Consider the following 22,323-nt stretch of genomic DNA (forward strand, 5'->3'; position numbering starts at 1 on the left):
TAGAGCATTTCCAGGAGACGCCACGTGGAGGCCAATTGACACATAACCCGAAATTCTTAAAAACATAAACATAATATTTGCTAATAAAAAATATAAAAATGTTAATATCTTGCATTTAAAATTAATATATAAAAAAAGTAAAAAATTATGTTTTAATTTTAAAAAATTCCGAGTTAACTGTCTCCCAATTTATTCGATCTGCCATAAGGCCACGAATTTTTTACATATTTTATACTCGTTCCGCATAAAATGCTGCGAGTAAATGTAAAATAGTCAGATCGTACCGCTCGAAGAGCCGCGATCGTTTTACTTGTTCCGCATTAAATGCCGCGAGTAAATATAAAATCCCTAAAAAATTACTCTTTTAAAAAAAAGGTAAAAAAAGGTAAGTCCGCGTAAAAAACAGTATATGTATTTGCAAAATAGTGTATTATTAACTGTAAAAAACTACTGTATTGTATATCCTACAAAAATAATGATATCAAAAAAATTGCGCTAAGTGAAAATAAAAACTTAAAATATTTTAACTAAAAAAAATTGTTTTAATTTCCTACAAATAATATTAAAAAGTTGCGCCAACTAAATAAAAATTTTTATTATAAAATAGACATATTTCTTTTTTATTTTCAATATTAAAAGATAAATGATATTAAATGAATTGTAATATATCTATTATAAAAAATCGTTGAAAATATGAACAATCATATACATTGCAATAATCATATGCATATATCTTGAAAAGTTTAATTAAAAAAAAAAAAAGAAAATGATAATACAAAATACAAAATTAAAAATTATTAAAAAAATTAAAAATTAGAAATTAATAAATAAAAAATAAAAATTTATATAAAAATTAAAAATTAATACATATAAAAAAATTTTAGTTCAAAAACTTAGCGCTGCTACGCTGAACAATGTGCTAATGAAATTAGCAGCGCTAAGTTTTTTAACTAAAATTTTTTTATATGTATTAATTTTTAATTTTTATATAAATTTTTATTTTTTATTTATTAATTTCTAATTTTTAATTTTTTTAATAATTTTTAATTTTGTATTTTGTATTATCATTTTCTATTTTCTTTTTTAATTAAACTTTTCAAGATATATGCATATGATTATTGCAATGTATATGATTGTTCATATTTTCAACGATTTTTTATAATAGATATATTACAATTCATTTAATATCATTTTTCTTTTAATATTAAAAATAAAAAAGAAATATGCATATTTTATAATAAAAATTTTTATTCAGTTGGCGCAACTTTTTAATATTATTTGTAGGAAATTAAAACAATTTTTTTTAGTTAAAATATTTTAAGTTTTTATTTTCACTTAGCGCAATTTTTTTGATATCATTATTTTTGTAGGATATACAATACAGTAGTTTTTTACAGTTAATAATACACTATTTTGCAAATACATATACTGTTTTTTACGTATACAATACAGTAGTTTTTTACAATTAATAATATACTATTTTGCAAATACATATATATATATATTGTTTTTTACGCGGACTTAGCACCTTTTTTTACATTTTTTTTAAAAGGGTAATTTTTTAGGCCAGTTCTGCTGTCATGCCCTAGCTCCGAAAACTTGGAATCTATCATATATCATGACACAAGACGAGCTGATAACGCGGAGACACCTTGGAGCAAAAAAGAGATCGAAGTAGCATTACTGAAACTTCCGGGAGGCGACACAGCTTTATTTCTGATTCCTACTCTTCGTGGCGATGCTCTACAAAAGGTTCTGGAAGAATTTCAATGTGTGACTCTCAACAAAAATGAGGATCGCAAGCATAACATATCGTTGGTCACGTGTGCAGATGAGTACGGAATGATATTAGCGTCTCTAATTTATGCGTGTTGCATTAAGATACAATAAATAAATAAAAATAAATAAATAAATAATGATAAAAAAATAGAATTTTAAATAGAATGTTATGCTTCTTAATTTATTTATTGTGTATATTCCTATTTGATGTTACATATTTCTGTTAATAAAAATTGTTTCTGTTATTAAAAATCATTCTATTTCTACATTGATCATGTTATTTAACTAATCTATTTTACATATATTAAGATACTTTATATAAGTAAAATAATAAAATTTTTAATTACAATATTTTAATATCTTTATAATTTAGCTTTATATGTTAATTAACTATCTATAATTAACTTAAAACTTTACATGCAGAACTGAGCAAGAGACTGTATTGGCTGACGAAAATAGAGCAGCGGATATTATAACTGCGGGACAACTACTTGCTGGATGGCCGGATACATGTTTACTGATTTCTAGCTGGCTAGGTCATGTAAAAATAGCTAAGGCTTTGTTAGACAAAGGCGCGCCAGTTTCTACGACGGACAATGATGGAAGGTTTATATCACTTATAATATATAGAAGTCTAAATATTTATCATCAAAAAATTGAAATAAACTTCAATTATCATCAAAAACTGAACTAAACTTTTGAAAACCATAATTCATTTTTTATGATAGGAATAATTTATTTACTAGCTAGTAGTAAATTATCAGATACCTTGATTCATTAATCAATTAAACCTGTAATTATAAATCATTGATAAAAATTATACATTTCCATTATCATCAGGACACCGCTACATCTGGCAGCGTGCACCACGTCTACGGAGATCGTGGAGGAGCTATTGAAACATGGTGCAGATCCATGTAGGTGGGATTTCGAGGAGAAATGTACCCCGTTGCATTGCGCTGCCGCAGCTGGTTGCGTTGCTACTGTTAAATGCTTGATCAAGTCAGGGGCACATGTGAATGTTAAAAGAAGTCCACTTTATTACGCGGTGCTGAACAATGCTGTGGATTGCGTCGAAACTCTACTGCAAGCAGGTGCTCGTCCTGATAACTCACAGGTGCTTCTACTGCAAGCAGATGCTAGTCCTGATAAAGCACAGGTGCTTTTTCATTACAACCACAATTTAAAGATAAATTTAGTGGAGAAGTAATATTATATACCAAAAATTGCTGTAAAATTAAAAAGGCAAACTACTAATTATCTGATACAGCGAATTTTGCAGCGAAACAATTAATTTCTTACCAAAGTAACGTATCTCTTCTAGATATATTTAAGATATATTCAATAAATTAATTATGATTCGTTGATAGGTTTATAAAAAGACACCTTTGCATGTGGCGGTTACTTTGGGCAATGTCCATTGCATCAAATTGCTATTGGATCACGATGCGAATGTGAAAATTCAAATGGAACCAACGAAATCGACACCTCTACACTTGGCGGTGTAAAAAGGTGACCCACGATGCATTAAATTACTGTTGGACGCCGGCGCAAAGACTGAGACAAAAAACTCTAATGGTCAAACGGCAATGCACTTGGCAACGCTCGCCCAATCTGTAGAGACGATAAAAGAGTTGATTACATTTGGCGCAAAGGTGGACGAAGAGGATAATGAAGGTCGCACTCCTCTACACTATGCTGCAGTTCCAAATGAAAACAGCGAAATGATCAAAATTTTAATACAAGTTTGTACATGAAAATTCCTTTAACTCACTGGGTAGAATACCTTCTTTTAATTAAAATAACAAAAAAATTAATTTCAAATTTTAAATAGATTTTTTAAATAAATTACGTTAAGTAATTCCATTTATGTAATAAAAAAGTTTAAGTAATGGTTTTTATTCCAACGATAGAATTAATAAAATTATTTTTTGATTAAAAAGACAGGCGCATCAATTAACAAGGCGGACAAATTCGGTTTCACGCCGCTGCACATCGCTGCTTTGAACGAAAATTCGCACAACACGGGGATGTTGTTGTCAAAAGGTGGCGACATTACTGCGCGTACTAAGGACGGTGACATCGCTCTTAACTTCATCATACAGTGTACTCCAGATGCGTTATTGCAATTTAAGACGCGTCTCGATCAAGCAATCTCCCTACAAGTTGACAGGCTGAACAATGTAAATTGTAACTTACTATTAAATTTTAGGCCTTTGATATCGAGCAGTTGCAGAGAAATGGATCTGATGCTCTGTCTGGTGGAGCAGGATCAAGGTCACATACTAAAGCATCTGTGCGAAAGTTTTCTCCATCTAAAATGGAGGTGTATTCGCAAGTTTTTCGTGCTCAATTTCCTGTTCCATTTAATCTTCGTCGCTTTTTTCACCAGCTTCATCTGCGTGACATATTTATGACACAATGAACAGCTGAGCAGTGTCCTCTTCTGGCCATTATTAAGTTTTACCTGCTTATCTGCGAGTAAAGAGATCTTCCAAATCACCTATGGTATTTACTATTATACTAAACGTTGGGAAAACTGGTTACAGTGAACCGTGATAGTGGCATCCAGCCTCATACTGATTTCGCCAGCGCATCAATGGCAATATCACGTTGCTGCCGTAGGTATTCTGCTGGCCTGGATCAAGCTGATGATTGTGATCGGTTGTTTTCCCATGTTTGGCCTCTATGTGCAAATGTTTATGCGAGTGTCCATCCATTTCTTCAAATTTCTCATAGCCTACTTTTGTCTCATAATCGGCTTTGCTCTTAGTTTTAATGTGCTACATCACAATCACGATTCCTTCGCTAATCCGTTGATCAGTCTGCTTAAGATGATGATTATGATGTCCGGTGAGCTGGAATTCGAGGATATTTTCTTCGATAAAGATGACAAAAGTAAAGATGTGCCACTTGAGTATACTGGCACAACGCATGTTATGCTTCTTTGCTTCGTTATCCTGGTGAGAGTGATACTAATGAATCTAATGATTGGTATGGCTGTGTCGGATATCCAGGAGTTACGCAGGTTTCCAACGATTGGTGCGTCATGCCGAGATAATAGCTCCTTTCGAAAATATGCTGTTTTCTAAGTTGATTGATTACACTCATGCGTGTAAAATAATACAAGCCTGCAGAAAGAATACATTATTGTTGTATCCACCGGATCATTATGCCCTGCATATTCGGCCGAAAGATCCGCGTGAAAAGCGTCTGCCACGAAAGCTCATTCAGTCGTTGTATCGTTTGGCCAGCGAGCAGAAAATGCGACGAAAAATTTTTCATGGCGGCGCGTCACCACCCCAAAACATCATCGCGAATAAATCGAATTATATGAACAGGATATACAGCAATGACGGTAATCAACAGCAACTGGACGAACTCGTGGCCGAGCTAAAGGAATGTACATGACATCAGTATCAGGTTGAATAGCTTGACGAACAAGATAGAGAGTATCGCACGAGAGTAGATTTGACGATGCATTTATAACATTATTAATATTGCCTAATGTTTTATATGGTCGAACAATTGAATTGCTTTAAAAAAGCGAAACCGAGACTCGGATGATCTATCGAAACAGAATCTAAAATTCTAGATAAAACGCAAAGATGTGATATACTCAAGCAACTAACAAATCGAAAATAATTATAAATGTCTTCAGTTATAAATTTTAACGATCTAATTCGTGGCAATCCAAGAACAGTTGTGGATTTAACGAGTCATGTCATTTCCAGTATGATTTATATAGATATATCATAAATTATATAAAATATAGAGTTATATTTTTTTATTCTGTACTTACCAGTAATCCAGCTGTGTGCCGTTTTCGTGATTTCATCTCTGTAGAGACAGATTCGGTTGATGTCTTGAGGAGTTTTACATCGGTGATCTTAGATACGTGAATCACAGTCACATTCTTTTTCTGAGAAAGTTGCGTGTTGACTACGTGCAAGATCATTTTCAACTATGTATGCCAATTCCTCAGACAACTGAACGTTATCATTGAACGTTATCATAGCGCCCAACATGAGTTCCATACGTACTAAAAATATTATACCTAAATTTAATAAAATTTTTGATTTCTTGTAATATGTAAAAAAGCACATTAAAATAATAATAGGATGATAAAAGTAGTTCTTAAATACAAAATACAATGAAAAAAATAATGAGATTAAGGACCGATTAATAAGAAATAAAACAATAATTGTAACATAGAATCTTTTAAATATTGTTTATATCAAAACAGAACATATATATATAGTAAGCTCTTCAATGTTTCCAATTATCTTCAACAAGTCAAATACATAAAAAGAATCATATGATAGAATTGTCATCAATACTTAAACTAATTCCAGAGGCAGAAGAGTGCACAAACATAATAGCCAAAATATTTAGAAAACTCAGACTAATTCTTGCATTGTGTAGTATACAAAAAAAAGTAAAAATTACTAAAAATTACTAAAAAGTTAGTAAAAATTACTAAAAAGACATTCTATGATCCAGTTATTTTCTAATTATATTTAATGTAAAGATTTGTTATCTGCTACATATGTCGTATCTTTCAAATTGCTAATTTCTATATTATATTAACTTATCGCTACACTAACATTTTAATACCTTGTTACATACTAATCTAGCACAATAACATTATGTTATTAATATAAACGTGATATATAATGATTTAATAATTCATAGATAGTACCAACAAGAATAAAATAGCTTAAAGAACTACCTGCATTGATCGTACTGAACAATATCGTACTGCATTGATCGTACTGAACAATATCGTATTGCCATGCTCCTAAGCTAGACAACAAGGTACGAGTCTGTTGATTCAAAGCGAAAACTCGACTGGAATATTGTTCCTGTGATGTATATTCCTGTGATGTATATTTTGTTTAATATTTCTCTCCAATAGCAAGACTTTCTTGCTTTTCAGTCTTCGATTATTTTCTGAAATAAATGTATATTTCCACTCTTTTTCACACACAGAAAGTTTGACAAAAACACTTGATGATTTGAAAGAGACTATTTTAAGAAAAATGCCTAAATACAATTCCGTCAACTAAAAATCATTACATGTATACGAATATGTTAATTCATTCAATATTTATAAATTAATCGTATATTAAATCAATACCATGAGTGAAATTATTTTTTCTTCTAGTGTACATAAATCTTAAATTATACGTTGCATGAAAAATTTTTGTTTATAAAAGCTTTATCTTATAAAATATAAAATTATGATTCTTTATATATAAATCGAGGCATCGATAAAGACAATGAAGTGCATCGATAACGATCATCGTATATTATCACGTTGACTCGTACTCATATGGCAAACAGTGTATGTTATTTAGATGACTACCATTCATTATAGCCTCAGCGAAGATTTGCATCAGCAAGTCGCTGAAATCCAGATTCACAATTTGACCGGAAGAATGAAGAAGAATGAAGAATGTTTTCGGTGTGCTGCCACGTCCTTAAAAATGAAAATATCAATGTTAAATAGAAAATTAAAAAATATGGATTTCTTACAATGATGATAAGGAAGTATGCCTAAATCAAACACAATTATTGTCGCCTCTCACTCGCCATTCGAGTTGCTATAGCAAATCAAACGACGATTGATTGTGAATGTCGCTTCTCAAGTGCAAAAGATCAATTTCTATATGAATTCGCAATATGACTGTAATGTATAAAGAAATTTCAATACAATTTTTATTTTAAGATAAACTTTGAGAAATATGTTGTCATAATTTTCATTGAGATTTGATTCGCGTTTTAATACATGATCCATTCAGCTATATTTGTTTAATTGAGATCACTCTTAAGATTGCAAATTTTCTTATCCCATCACCACTGTTCCCGACTAACATAAGATGCGGTGATTGCTGCTACGGAGGCAATTGCATATCTGTCTACAGGGACAGATTTACATGCCGTTAGTAAAACGCCTACATACTGCTCACGATATCGTTCTTCGGATAGTTTCGCTACATTGTTTATAAACTACTCTTTCAAAATTTACAGCGGTTTCTGCTCTCTTTCGGTTGTCGAGCAAACGAACAAAACGAACTGATAAAATCTGAGTATTATATAGATAGAATTACATATCATCGTGGTTAAATCAGGTATTAATCTTTTTCATTTTTTATAAAAATCCAAAAAATTGTAACAATCGTACTGCCAGTTTGGATAGAACATATACATCGTTTTTCGCACTGTCGAATTACTAACGACATCCACTTAAAACAAATAAGTATACTCTTTATTTATTTTATTATGACATCAATGCTACAAATTATATCTTAAAATTATCAACGACGTCATGAGATGATATTCATCGGAATAACGCTAAAATGATACATGTTGTGAAAAACGATGTTAAGGATTTATAATAAACGTTACGAAAATAGAAGTCAGATCTGATCCAAAATTCAAAATTTCAATACAAATGCTGGAGATGATATGCATTCAATAGTAAACATAATATCATTCTATTTATATACACAAAGTATCCAAGTAGCAAGCACATTTCATTTTGATATTTCAAACTGATCATTCATTGACTATTCTTGACATTACGATAAGACGTTTTTAGGACATAAAAGTAACGGTCTATTGTCACAGAATATTGACATCATAACATGTATCGAATTTTGACGTCTTTTTCTTAGCATAATAATGTATTTAATAACGTTTTCGAAAGCAGATTAATCAATTCAAAAGCACCATTGCACAATTATAGCTATTTTATTCTTTAAAAGAATCTTGGCTCGATTAAACTAATTTATTCAAAAACGCTGGTAAAGCGACATATGTCCAAAAATGATCAGTTTGGATACGTCAAAATGATGTGCGCTTGCTACCAGGATATTATTATTAAAGATTACATTTTGATACGATATTTCAATAGCAAAATATACATCTCAGGTAGCAAATGTAATTATTTTGACGCTAAATTACATGAAAATGACATCAAAATTACTACTTTTTCTACCTGAAAATTTATATTTATATAAAAATTATTAAAAAATAATTAATGTTACTAATATTTTATTATTAATATCACTAAAATAACGAAGAAAACATTATTTATCTTCTTCAGATTTATAATTTTTTTAGAAAAAAATCATGTAACTGTTATACAGAAAATAAATCTTTCGAAATGTATAAAGCATTTTAATAATTAAAATATATATGTACATATTTAGTACTAAAATATGAATAGTATAAATTAGCATTTTCTTAATTAGATTGTTTCCTTCTTTAACTTGTCTTTTAATTTGAAGTGGAAATAAATCAACCGTTTTCGTTGCACAAACGAATTCTTAAAATATATTTTTTCGTGTCTTTCAATTAATTAAAAATTTTTTTTAAAAAAATACGCATGCTGATTGTTTCGAATGATATTATTAATAATAAGATAATCGTTCCCAGCAAGGATTCCATAGGAAAAGTATTTGTACTGTCAGAGATTTTCTTCTTTTCTATATCTTCTCCGCTACAAAAAAAGAAGAGAAATGCGAGAGATTTATGGGAGTTAAATGTATTACATGTTTTTTTATAAATATGCGTACGAGGTCTGTCCCAAAAGTATCCGACCTGCATTTATATCTTCGCACCAAAGTGTTCTAGCGATCTCTACCAGGCAGGAACATCAACAGTAGGACCTTACGAACTTATCGGTTGGTCGCCGACACTAGTAGGACGTATAGTTCATACGCAGTGTGTATTTGTTTACAGTGTCTTTTTCACGTTCGTCGGATTTTTAAGTAGCGAAAAATGACCGAAAAAGTTGAGCAACGAATTTGCATCAAGTTTTGCTTTATTACTGGTGATGAATCATGGGTTTGATCCTGAAACAAAACAAGTCTTCGCAGTGGAAGCATGCTTCTTCACCCCGACCAAAAAAAGCACGTCAAAGTCGGAGCAAAATCAAGTCAATGTTGATTGTTTTTTTCGATTATGAAGGCGTCGTGCATCACGAATATGCTCCTGCAGGTCAGATGATCAAGAAAGAGTACTACGTTGAAATTTTGAAAAGATTGCGTGATGCAATTAGAAGAAAACGACCGCACTTTTGGCAAACCGGTGACTGGCTTCTTCACCACGACAATGCTCCAGCGCATGCATCAAACCTTGTGCAGCAATATTTATCAAAACACAGTGTGGTACAGCTTCGCCAGCCTCCGTACAGTCCCGACATAGCTCCCTGCGACTTTTGGCTATTTCCTCGATTGAAAATGCCGCTTAAAGGACACCGATTCGACGACAAGAAGACTGTTGAAACCAATGCGACGAATGCACTAAAGGCGATTCCAATAACTGATTTTCAAGACTGCTTTGGGAAGTGGAAGCATCGATATGAGCGTCTTGTTCAATCAAATGGGGACTACTTCGAAGGATGCCACCAACCGGATGACGAAGAATAAGCCAAGCGCCGAAAAATGGAGGTAGGTCGATACTTTTGGGACAGACCTCGTATATAATGTGGGTATGCAGAGTCAGAACAATCACTTAAGTATCTAGCAAGCAAGAGCGCGCAGCAGGAAATCGACAATTCAACATGGAGAAAATTAATTGCCCGACTGATCTAACGGGTATTTCATGATGAATCATGGTTAAGTATTAACATTTGTATAGAAAAATCTCATACTGTGAAACAGCATATTGTGCGCTAATCGCGGAATCAACATTGTTGGTAGAATATAGCGACGAGCTGATTTAATTCTTTGCACTCATTAGTTTTTCCGCTTTTTAAAAAACTAGCAACTCGAAATGTTTTGATACAAAACTTGTAACTTTGTCGCTTCGCACTGATTGCAGTTCGAATAGCCGTCAGATCCAGGAGAAAGAATTACTCGGTTCGTGTGTAATAAGAAAATGTATTTTGTCTAAATGTGTTGTGTATACAAGTGAATGCGTGTGAGTGTGTGTGTGTATGTACAGATGAAAAGGCGCGGATGATTGTGTGCGTGTGTTTCGCGCGATGCGAAGATAGATGGGGCGCGCGTCAGGCGATCGATATATCGATTGTGCGGGGTGCGCGGCCCCCCGGGATCGCACGTCGCCTTTTAAGGCGGAGTCGCGTGTTTTACAAGTGCGCTTTGGCCGCGAATGCCGTTGCAGAAGTAGTGCGGTTGCGGATTTTAGTGAGCGGATTCGACAGAGTATGGTGAAACCACAGTATATACAGTAGCGCAACTCTCCCGATTTTGTGTAGCATAAAATGAAATGCGCATGCGTAAAGTCAGCGAGTATACCAGTACTGCCATCTGCACTTCCCTCTCACTCTCTCCTTTGGTTTTCGTTCTCTTTCTAACACATTATAATATGTAATATAAATTAAATTCAATAAAACTTGAATATATGTACATAAAGAAATCGTGAAAAATATAATATAAAATATATAATGCAAACATATATAAAAAATAATATATATGACATGATGTGAATATTAATTAACCATTTTATATGTCACATATAACTAATAGCAGAAAAGAATGAAAAGATATACAGGGTCTACCAAAAGTGTGGAAACCCCTAAATATCTCGGAAAATATACGTTTTACAGAAAAGTGTTTCCAACAAAAGTTGTAGGGTTTAAGAAGATCTATATACTGATTCTATCAGTTTGACCTTGGATGGCGTCGTCAAGGTCAGGTCAAGGTCACATTGACTTTTTTAAATGACACCCCCTACATTTGATTGCATATTCTTATAGCTTAATTCAAGAGCTTTCCAAAACACTATAATAATGTTCATTTTTATTAAGTACTTTGCGAGTTATGAGGGTTGAAATAATTTCTTAATTTTACATAAACCATAAAATATCTAGTAAACCATTCATTTTTCGATTATCTTACCTTCATACTTTTATGTACAAATTAATGAGAGGAATCAATTGGTGTAAAGAAAACACATAGTTGTTTCTAAGAAAAAATATGTAATTTGCAATTAACAATTCCATATTTTTTCTTAAAAACAACTGTATGTTTTCTTTACACCAATTGATTCCTTTCATTATTTTGTACATAAAAGTATGAAGGTAAGATAATCGAAAAATGAATGGTTTACTAGATATTTTATGGTTTATGTAAAATTAAGAAATTATTTCAACCCTCATAACTCGCAAAGTACTTAATAAAAATGAACATTATTATAGTGTTTTGGAAAGCTCTTGAATTAAGCTATAAGAATATGCAATCAAATGTAGGGGGTGTCATTTAAAAAAGTCAATGTGACCTTGACCTGACCTTGACGACGCCATCCAAGGTCAAACTGATAGAATCAGTATATAGATCTTCTTAAACCCTACAACTTTTGTTGGAAACACTTTTCTGTAAAACGTATATTTTCCGAGATATTTAGGGGTTTCCACACTTTTGGTAGACCCTGTATACTCATAATACTCATATATAATTTATAATATATTTACATATTAATACTTATATATATATAATTTTTAATATATTTATATATTAATTGTACATACATATATTCTATATATACAGGGTGAGTCATTTTAAGTGACGGACTAAAATTTCTCGAAAACTATAGGAGATACAGAAAAATGTTTCAGACAAAAGTTGTATGGTTTCAAGGGGGACATAAGATGGTACCATTGGTTTGACCTTGAAGAGTTATTTGAAGGTCACATGAAGGTCACCTTCAATTTCTTAAGTGGAATCTACATTTTCTCTTTACATATTCTTGTAGCTTATCTCGAGAGCTTTCCAAAACACTATAATTAAGTACCTTTTCGTTAAGTACTTTTTGAGTTATAAGGCTTGAAATCATTTCTTAATTTTACATAAATCATAAAATATCTTGTAAAATATTCATTTTTCGATTATCTTATATTACTACTTTTATGTACAAAATAATGAGAGGAATCAATTGGTGTAAAGAAAATATACAGTTGATTTTAAGAAAAAATATGTATTTGTTAATTGCAAATTACATATTTTTTCTTAGAAACAACTATGTGTTTTCTTTAATGTTAATACCGGCGCTACTCTATCATTCAACCCTCATAACTCGCAAAGTACTTAATAAAAATGAACATTATTATAGTGTTTTGGAAAGCTCTTGAATTAAGCTATAAGAATATGCAATCAAATGTAGGGGGTGTCATTTAAAAAAGTCAATGTGACCTTGACCTGACCTTGACGACGCCATCCAAGGTCAAACTGATAGAATCAGTATATAGATCTTCTTAAACCCTACAACTTTTGTTGGAAACACTTTTCTGTAAAACGTATATTTTCCGAGATATTTAGGGGTTTCCACACTTTTGGTAGACCCTGTATATATATATATATATATTTTTTTTTTTTTTTCAAAAACTTAAAATTAAAAAAAAACATTTAGATTAAGACTACAATCACTTAAAGTTTATTATATAAAATATATATATTTATGATCAAAATGAAGAAAGAAACAAGAAATATATATTTGTTAATAATATATATTATTAACAAATATACACATATATTTCTAAATGTTTTTTTTCATTTTAAGTTTTTGAATTGTATATATAGAATATATGTATGTACAATTAATATATAAATATATTAAAAATTATATATGTAAGTATTAATATGTAAATATATTATAAATTATATGAGTATTATGAGTATATATCTTTTCATTCTTTTCTATCAGTTATATATATGATATATAAAATGGTTAATTAATATTCACATCATGTCATATATACTATTTTTTATATATATTTGCATTATATATTTTGTATTATATTTTTCACAATTTTTATATATATATATATATATATATATATATATATATGTTCAAGTTTTATTGAATTTAATTTATATTATATATTATAATGTGTTAGAAAGAGAACGAAAATCAAAGGAGAGAGTGAGAGGAAAGTACAGATGGCAGTACTGGTATACTCGCTGACTTCACGCATGCGCATTTCATTTTATGCTACACAAACTTCAAAGGTGCCGACAGGGAGTTGCGCTACTGTATATACTGGGGTGAAACGTTGGTTTGCGATGCGCTGGTTTAAAGCGGCGCGTCAATTACGGCGCTCGGCGGCGGTGTTTTTATCGAGCTTCTTACGATGGTTCTTATCGCGATATTCGTATCTCAGCTGTTCGGCTTTAAATTTACCGGTCTTTAAATTTAGCAATTATATTCCCCGATGGAATCAGGTTTTCTCGGAAGACGTCGCGATGCTAGCGAGCGTCGGAGGCGGCTCAGGTTCCACCCCGTGACAGATGCGACGCCTTTCGGGGTGCATCGTTACATCCTGATGAAATTTTTTACAGCGAATAAATCATATATAAACTAACGGATATAGAGAACTATTGTATTTTTACAAATTTCATGTAGTTTAACATTATACAAAATTTGATACTGAATATTCTAATATCATGATAAATAATAAATGAAATAATAAACATAATATTTTACTATGCATCTAAATCAAACATAAATAATTATTGTCGCCTCCATTCGCCATTCGAGTTGTTACATCAAATTAAATGACGGTTCATTATGAAAGTCTCCTCAAGTGCAAAAGATCAATTTCTACCAATCGCAATGTAGATGTAATGTATGTCAATTTGATCAGAGTATTTTTTTTACGAATAAAAGACCAAAGAAAAATCTGACTATGTCGATTCTCAATAAGAACTTCGAGAGACTCTTCGGTAGTTTGACACAAGAAACAACGCCGAGGACACAGACTGCCAAAAACAAGAGATGCGACATTATGAACAAGGTCAGTGAAAAAAATAATCATCGATGGTTTTTCGATTTTTTTATGTCTTCATGTAGATTATATTTAGAAACCACATGAAAATATTTGGATGAGCGGGAAAGCATATAGCAGTTCCGAGGACAGCTTGGAATCTATCATATGTCACGCATCACAAGACGAGTCGACGCAGGAACAACCTTGGAGCAAGGAGGAGATCGAAGTAGCATTAACGAATCTTCCGGGAGGCAAGACAGCTTTATCTCTGATTCCTATTCTTCATGGCGATGCTCTACAAAAGGTTCTGAAAGAATTTCAATGTGTGACTCTCAACAAAAATGAGGATCGCAAGCTTAACATATCGTTGGCCACGTCCGCAGATGAGTACGGAATGATATTAGCGTTTCTAATTTATGAGTGTTGCATTAAGATAAATTAAATAAATAAATAATGATAAAAAATAAAATTTTAAATAAAATTTGTCATGCTTCTTAATTTATTTATTGCGTATATTCCTATTTGATGTTACATATTTCTGTTAATAAAAATTTTTTCTGTTGTTAAAAATCATTCTATTTCTACATTGATCATTTTATTTAACTAATCTATTTTACATATATTAAAATACTTTATACAGGGTGTCCGTCGATTTTTGACTTTAATGAAATAAAGAAGTAGATTGGCTCGAATTAAAGGAAGGACCTATATTGTTTTGAGATTGTCGCAATAATTAACGAAATATTAAATAAAAAAGATCGGCCAATCTGCGTGAGTAAAAGCGCGCGGCGACGTCGTCCCACCGTAATCCGATACTACGAGCGCGGCGAAGCGGTGGGGGGTCGCTCTCCGAGACATGATGGTTGTTTGCGATATATCGCAATACCGCGCCGAAAAATGACCCGTCCCCCCTTTTCGTGGCGAGAAAATGATGCGCTATCATTTCCACACCACCTTGCGGTAGATAGCATGGTGCGCTTTTTTTATAGTGGTTTCCCCCATAGGCCTATTCCACTCTCAATTTAAAAATTATTCAAAATGCCATTTACTATACGCTGAATATATCGTAAATGTAAAAAATTAATGGACAGTACCTTTACCAAAAATTGATTCGTGGTTGAAAATACCTCGATAAAATGTATTGCACACATTGATAATGTGATACGATGATAAAATTCTTCAAGAATCCTTTCTTCATCTCATACACGAAGACGCACTGCTGGATGGGTTATCCCGATATTATGCACGACACTCAGTTTCACATAATTATTGCACAACACGTAAAATTGTACGGCCACTTGGTTTTCGTGCACGCCCGAGAAATGATTCCATGTAAATTGCGGCCGCACGATAAGTATTTTCTCCCGCTAGTCCGTATGTCACAATCATATCCGTATATTCCTGCAGAGTACACTTCATTTTCTCTGTTAATTTACTACGCAAACACAAGATTTTTATTAAAACGTCTTAGCTCTCGCACGCTGTTACCAGACTGCGTACGCCAGCAGCACGCAACTACAGCTGACAGCTGAGCGGACATGTGAGTGTAAGCGTACGTGTGAGTTCGACGCCTGCGCACTATGATTACACTCACATGTCCGCTTAGCTGTAGTTGCGTGCTGCTGGCGTACGCAGTCTGGCAACAACGTGCGAGAGCTAAGACGCTTAGTAAAAATCTTATGTTCGCGCAGTTAATTACCAGTGAAAATGAAGTATACTCCGCAGGAATATACGGACATGATTGTGGTATACGGGCTAGCGGGAGAAAATACTCATCGCGCGGCCGCAATTTACGCGGAACGATTTCCCGGGCATACACAAAAACCAAATGTACGTACAATTTTAGGTGTTGTGCAGCAATTACGTGAAACTGAGTGTCTTGTGCATAATGTCGAGATAACCGGTTCAGGAATGCGTCTTCATGTACGAGATAAAGAAAGGATTCTCGATGCAGTTTACGAAAATCCTGGAACTAGCGTGCGTCGTGTAGCACATGAATTTGGTTTTTCGCGATACGTGGTACATCAAGTTTTACGTGTGAACGAATTACACCCGTATCATTATCAACGTGTGCAACACATTTTATCGAGGGATTTTCAACCACGGATCAATTTTTGTGAAGGTACTGTCATCATAAATTTTTTACATTTTATGTAATTTTTTACATTACATTCACTCTCGATAAATCATACGCAGGATTTCTCGCGCAATGTCGACGGGATTTATCTTTCCCGGACATTATTCTATGGACCGATGAATCTACCTTCACTCCGAACGGTGTATTTAATTCACGTAATTATTTACATTGGGAGAAAAAAATTCACATCTCATTCGTCAAGGCGCGTTCCAATTTCGCTGGTCCATAAATGTATGGGCTGGAATAATCGGGAACCTAATAGTAAGCGTAAACTATAAAATTAAAGCAATATTTTTCTTTTATTGCGGCTTCAATGCGGCTAAAAATTTTCGTTTAAAATTTTCAGATTGGTCCCTATTTTCTTCCGCCGCGTTTAAATGGCGAAATTTATGCGGATTTTTTGCAAAATGTGTTAATAGAGCTTCTCGAAAATGTACCACTCCACGTACGAACGCGGATAATTTATCAGCACGATGGAGCTCCTGCGCACTTTAGTCGAGAAGTTCGCGAGATATTAAACACGCGTTTTCCAGACAGATGGATGGGTCGTAATGGTCCAATCATCTGGCCAGCACGGTCGCCAGATCTCAATGTCTTAGACTATTTTGTATGGGGCCATATAAAAAGACTAGTCGAAGATCGGCGTCAAGCTACAAAAGACGAAGTACGCGAAGCCATTGTTGCGGCCTTCGGTCTCATTACGCCAGATATGGCGCACCGTGCAATTCGCGATATTGTTCAAAGGGCCGAACTTTGCATACGAGAAGGAGGGCGGCATTTTGAACAATTTTTGCATTAAATTGAGAGTGGAATAGGCCTATGGGGGAAACCACTATAAAAAAAGCGCACCATGCTATCTACCGCAAGGTGGTGTGGAAATGATAGCGCATCATTTTCTCGCCACGAAAAGGGGGGACGGGTCATTTTTCGGCGCGGTATTGCGATATATCGCAAACAACCATCATGTCTCGGAGAGCGACCCGCCCACCGCTTCGCCGCGCTCGTAGTATCGGATTACGGTGGGACGACTCTCGTCGCCGCGCGCTTTTACTCACGCAGATTGGCCGATCTTTTTTATTTAATATTTCGTTAATTATTGCGACAATCCCAAAACAATACAGGTCATTCCTTCTTAATTCGAGCCAATCTACTTATTTATTTCATTAAGGTCGAAAATCGATGGACACCCTGTATAAATAAAATAATAAAATTTTTAATTACATTAGTTTATATTTTAATATCTTTATAATTTAGCATTTTATATGTTAATTAACTATCTAGTATAATTAACTTAAAACTTTACATGCAGAATTGAGCAAGAGACCGTATTGGCTGATGAAAATAGAGCAGCCGATACTTCGGGACAATTACTCGCAGAATGGCCGGATACGTGTCTACTAATTGCTAGCTGGCTGGGCCATGTAGAAATAAGGCTTTGTTATTAAAAAGCGTGCCAGTTTCTATGAGCGACAATGATGGAAGGTTTATATCACTTATAATATATAGAAGTAGTCTAAGATATAAGTAATCTAAATATTTGTCATCAAAAAATTAAAGCTAAACTTTTGAAAACCATAATTCATTTTTTATGATAAGAATAATTTGTTTACTAGCTAGTAGTAAATTATCAGATATCTTGATTCATTAGTCAATTAAGCTTGTAATAATAATAAATCATTGATAACAATCATACATTTTCATGATCTCCAGGACACCGTTACATCTGGCAGCATGTACCACGTCCACGAAGATCGTAGAGGAGCTATTGAAACATGGTGCTGATCCATGTCAGTGGGATTTCGAGAACAAATTTACCCCGTTGCATTGCGCTGCCGCAGCTGGTTGCGTTGCTACTGTTAAATGCTTGATCAAGTCAGGAGCACATCTGAATGCTAAAACAAGTCCACTTTATTACGCCGTGTTGAACAATGATGTGGATTGCGTCGAAACTCTACTGCAAGCAGGTGCTTGTTCTGATAAACCACAGGTGCTTCTTCATCACAACCACAATTTAAAGATAAATTTAGTGGAGAAGTAATATTATATACCAAAAATTGCTGTAAAATTAAAAAACTACTAATTATCTGATACAGCGAATTTTGCAAAAACAATTAATTTCTTATTAAAGTAACGTATCTCTTCTAGATATATTTGAGATATCTTCAATGAATTAATTATGATTCGTTGATAGGTTTATACAAAGACGCTTTTGCATGTGACGGTTACTTTGGGCAATGTCCATTGCATCAAATTATTGTTGGATCACGGTGCGAATGTGACAATTCAAATGGGAACAACGAAATCGACACTTCTACACTTGGCGGCGGAAAAAGGTAACGCGCGATGCTCTAAATTACTGTTGGACGCCGGCGCAAAGACTGAGACAAGAAACTCGAATGGTCAAACGGCAATGCACTTGGCAACACTCGCCCACTCTGTAGAGACGATAAAGGAGTTGATTAGATTTAACACAAAGAGGATAATGAAGGACGCACTCCTCTACTCTATGCTGAAGTTCCAAAGAAAAGCAGCGAACTGATCAAGATTTTAATACAAGTTTGTACATGAAAATTCCTTTAACTCACTGGATAGAATACCTTCTCTTAATTAAAATAATAAAAGAATTAATTTCAAATTTTAAATAGATTTTTTTAATAAATTAAGTAATTTCATTTATGTAATAAAAAAATTTAAGTAATGGTTTTTATTTCAACGATAGAATTAATAAAATTATTTTTTGGTTAAAAAGGCAGGCGCATTAGTTAACAAGGCGGACAAATTCGGTTTCACGCCGCTGCACATCGCTGCTTTGAACGAGAGTTTGCACACAATAAGGATATTGTTGTCAGAAGATGGCGACATTACTGCGCGTACTAAAGACGGTGACACCGCTCTTAACTTCATCCTACACTATACTCCGGATGCGTTATTGCAATTTAAGACGCTTCTCGATCAAGCAATCTCCCTACATGTTGACGGACTGAACAATGTAAACAGGGAATTGCAATTAAATTTTAGAACTTTGATATCAAGCGGTCGCAGAGAAATGGATCTGATGCTCTGTCTGGTGAAGCACGATCAAGGTTACATACTAAAGCATCCATTGTGCGAGAGTTTTCTCCATTTAAAATGGAAGCGTATTCGCAAGTTTTTCGTGCTCAATCTTCTGTTCCATTTAATCTTCGTCGCTTTCTTCACTGGCTTCGTCTTCGCGATTTTGTGGGACGAAAAACAGCTGAGCGCACTCCTCTTCTGGCTATTAGTAACTATTACCTGCTTATTTGCGATTAAAGATCTTCCAAATTACCTATGGTACTTACTATTATACTAAACGCTGGGAAAACTGGTTACAGTGGAGCGTGATAGTGGCATCCAGCATCATCTTAATTCCTCCATTTCAATATCCATGGCAATATCACGTTGCTGCCGTAAGTATTCTGCTGACCTGGATCGAGCTGATGATTGTGATCGGTTATTTCCCCATGTTTGGCCTCTATGTACAAATGTTTACGCGAGTGTCCATTAATTTCTTCAAATTTCTCACAGCCTACTTTTGTCTCATAATTGGCTTCTCTCTTAGCTTTAATGTGCTGCACGGCAGTTACAAGTCCTTCACTAATCCGTTGCTCAGTATGCTTAAGATGATAGTTATGATGTCCGGTGAGCTGGAATTCGAGAACGTATTCCTCAATAAAGATGAGCCACTTAAGTATCCTGGCACGACGCATGTTATGATTCTTTGCTTCGTTATCCTGGTAACAGTGATATTAATGAATCTAATGGTTGGTCTGGCTGTGTCGGATATCCAGGAGTTACGTCGACGCGCGGGTCTCGAACGACTGGTGCGTCACGCCGAGGTAATAGCTCGTTTCGAAAATATGCTGTTTTCTAAGTTGATTGATTACACTCATGCGTGTAAAATAATACAAGCCTGCAGAAAGAATACACTATTGTTGTATCCACCGGATCATTATGCCCTGCATATTCGGCCGAAAGATCCGCGTGAAAAGCGTCTGCCACGAAAGCTCATTCAGTCGTTGTATCGTTTGGCCAGCGAGCAGAAAATGTGACGAAAAATTTTTCGTGGCGGCGCGTCACCACCCCAAAACATCATCGCGAATAAATCGAATTATATGAACAGGATATACAGCAATGACGGTAATCAACAGCAACTGGACGAACTCGTGGCCGAGCTAAAGAAATGTACATGACATCAGTATCAGATTGGATAGCTTGACGAACAAGATAGAGAGTATCGCCCGAGAGCAGATTTGACGATGCATTTATAACATTATTAATATTGCCTAATGTTTTATATGGTCGAACAATTGAATTGCTTTAAAAAAGCGAAACCGAGACTCGAATGATCTATCGAAACAGAATCTAAAATTCTAGGTAAAACGCAAAGATGTGATATACTCAAGCAACTAACAAATCGAAAATAATTATAAATGTCTTCAGTTATAAATTTTAACGATCTAATTCGTGGCAATCCAAGAACAGTTGTGGATTTAACGAATCATGTCATTTCCAGTATGATTTATATAGATATATCATAAATTATATAAAATATAGAGTTATATTTATTTATTCTGTATTTACCAGTAATCCAGCTGTGTACCGTTTTCGTGATTTCATCTCTGTAGAGACAGATTCGGTTGATGTCTTGAGGAGTTTTACATCGGTAATCTTAGATACGTGAATCACAGTCACATTCTTTTTCTGAGAAAGTTGCGTGTTGACTACGTGCAAGATCATTTTCAACTATGTATGCCAATTCCTCAGACAACTGAACGTTATCATTGAACGTTATCATAGCGCCCGAACATGAGTTCCATACGTACTAAAAATATTATACCTAAATTTAATAGAATTTTTGATTTCTTGTAATATGTAAAAGAGCATTAAAATAATAATAGGATGATAAAAATGGTTCTTAAATACAAAATACAATGAAAAAAATAATGAGATTGAGGACCGATTAATAAGAAATAAAACAATAATTGTAACATAGAATCTTTTAAATATTGTTTATATCAAAACAGAACATATATATATAGTAAGCTCTTCAATGTTTCCAATTATCTTCAACAAGTCAAATACATAAAAAGAATCATATGATAGAATTGTCATCAATACTTAAACTAATTCCAGAGGCAGAAGAGTGCACAAACATAATAGCCAAAATATTTAGAAAACTCAGACTAATTCTTGCATTGTGTAGTATACAAAAAATAGTAAAAATTACTAAAAAGACATTCTATGATCCAGTTATTTTCTAATTATATTTAATGTAAAGATTTGTTATCTGCTACATATGTCATATCTGTCAAATTGCTAATTTCTATATAATATTAACTTATCGCTACACTAACATTTTAATACCTTGTTACATACTAATCTAGCACAATAACATTATGTTATTAATATAAACGTGATATATAATAATTTAATAATTCATAGATAGTACCAACAAGAATAAAATAGCTTAAAGAACTACCTGCATTGATCGTACTGAACAATATCGTACTGCATTGATCGTACTGAACAATATCGTATTGCCATGCTCCTAAGCTAGACAACAAGGTACGAGTCTGTTGATTCAAAGCGAAAACTCGACTGGAATATTGTTCCTGTGATATACATTTTTGTTTAATATTTCTCTCCAATA

At 33.6% G+C, this 22,323-nt stretch overlaps 1 protein-coding gene and 1 pseudogene across 1 annotated transcript; both read left to right on the plus strand.

Annotated features, from left to right (window-relative positions):
- The first annotated feature begins 249 nt into the window (after positions 1-249).
- Positions 250-5,264, plus strand: LOC105253717 (transient receptor potential channel pyrexia). Its single transcript, XM_025406126.1, is given in 8 exon segments — positions 250-254; positions 1,566-1,835; positions 2,203-2,385; positions 2,620-2,896; positions 3,150-3,524; positions 3,723-4,804; positions 4,806-5,183; positions 5,185-5,264. Coding segments are annotated over 8 exon segments (2,634 nt in total). The 3' UTR covers positions 5,249-5,264.
- A 9,170-nt stretch (positions 5,265-14,434) lies between these two features.
- LOC112637126 lies at positions 14,435-21,008 on the plus strand (annotated as a pseudogene).
- Positions 21,009-22,323: the final 1,315 nt, after the last annotated feature.

This window comes from Camponotus floridanus, unplaced genomic scaffold, assembly GCF_003227725.1.
Source record: "Camponotus floridanus strain SB8 unplaced genomic scaffold, Cflo_v7.5 scaffold133, whole genome shotgun sequence".
Classification (NCBI taxonomy): Eukaryota; Metazoa; Arthropoda; class Insecta; order Hymenoptera; family Formicidae; genus Camponotus; species Camponotus floridanus.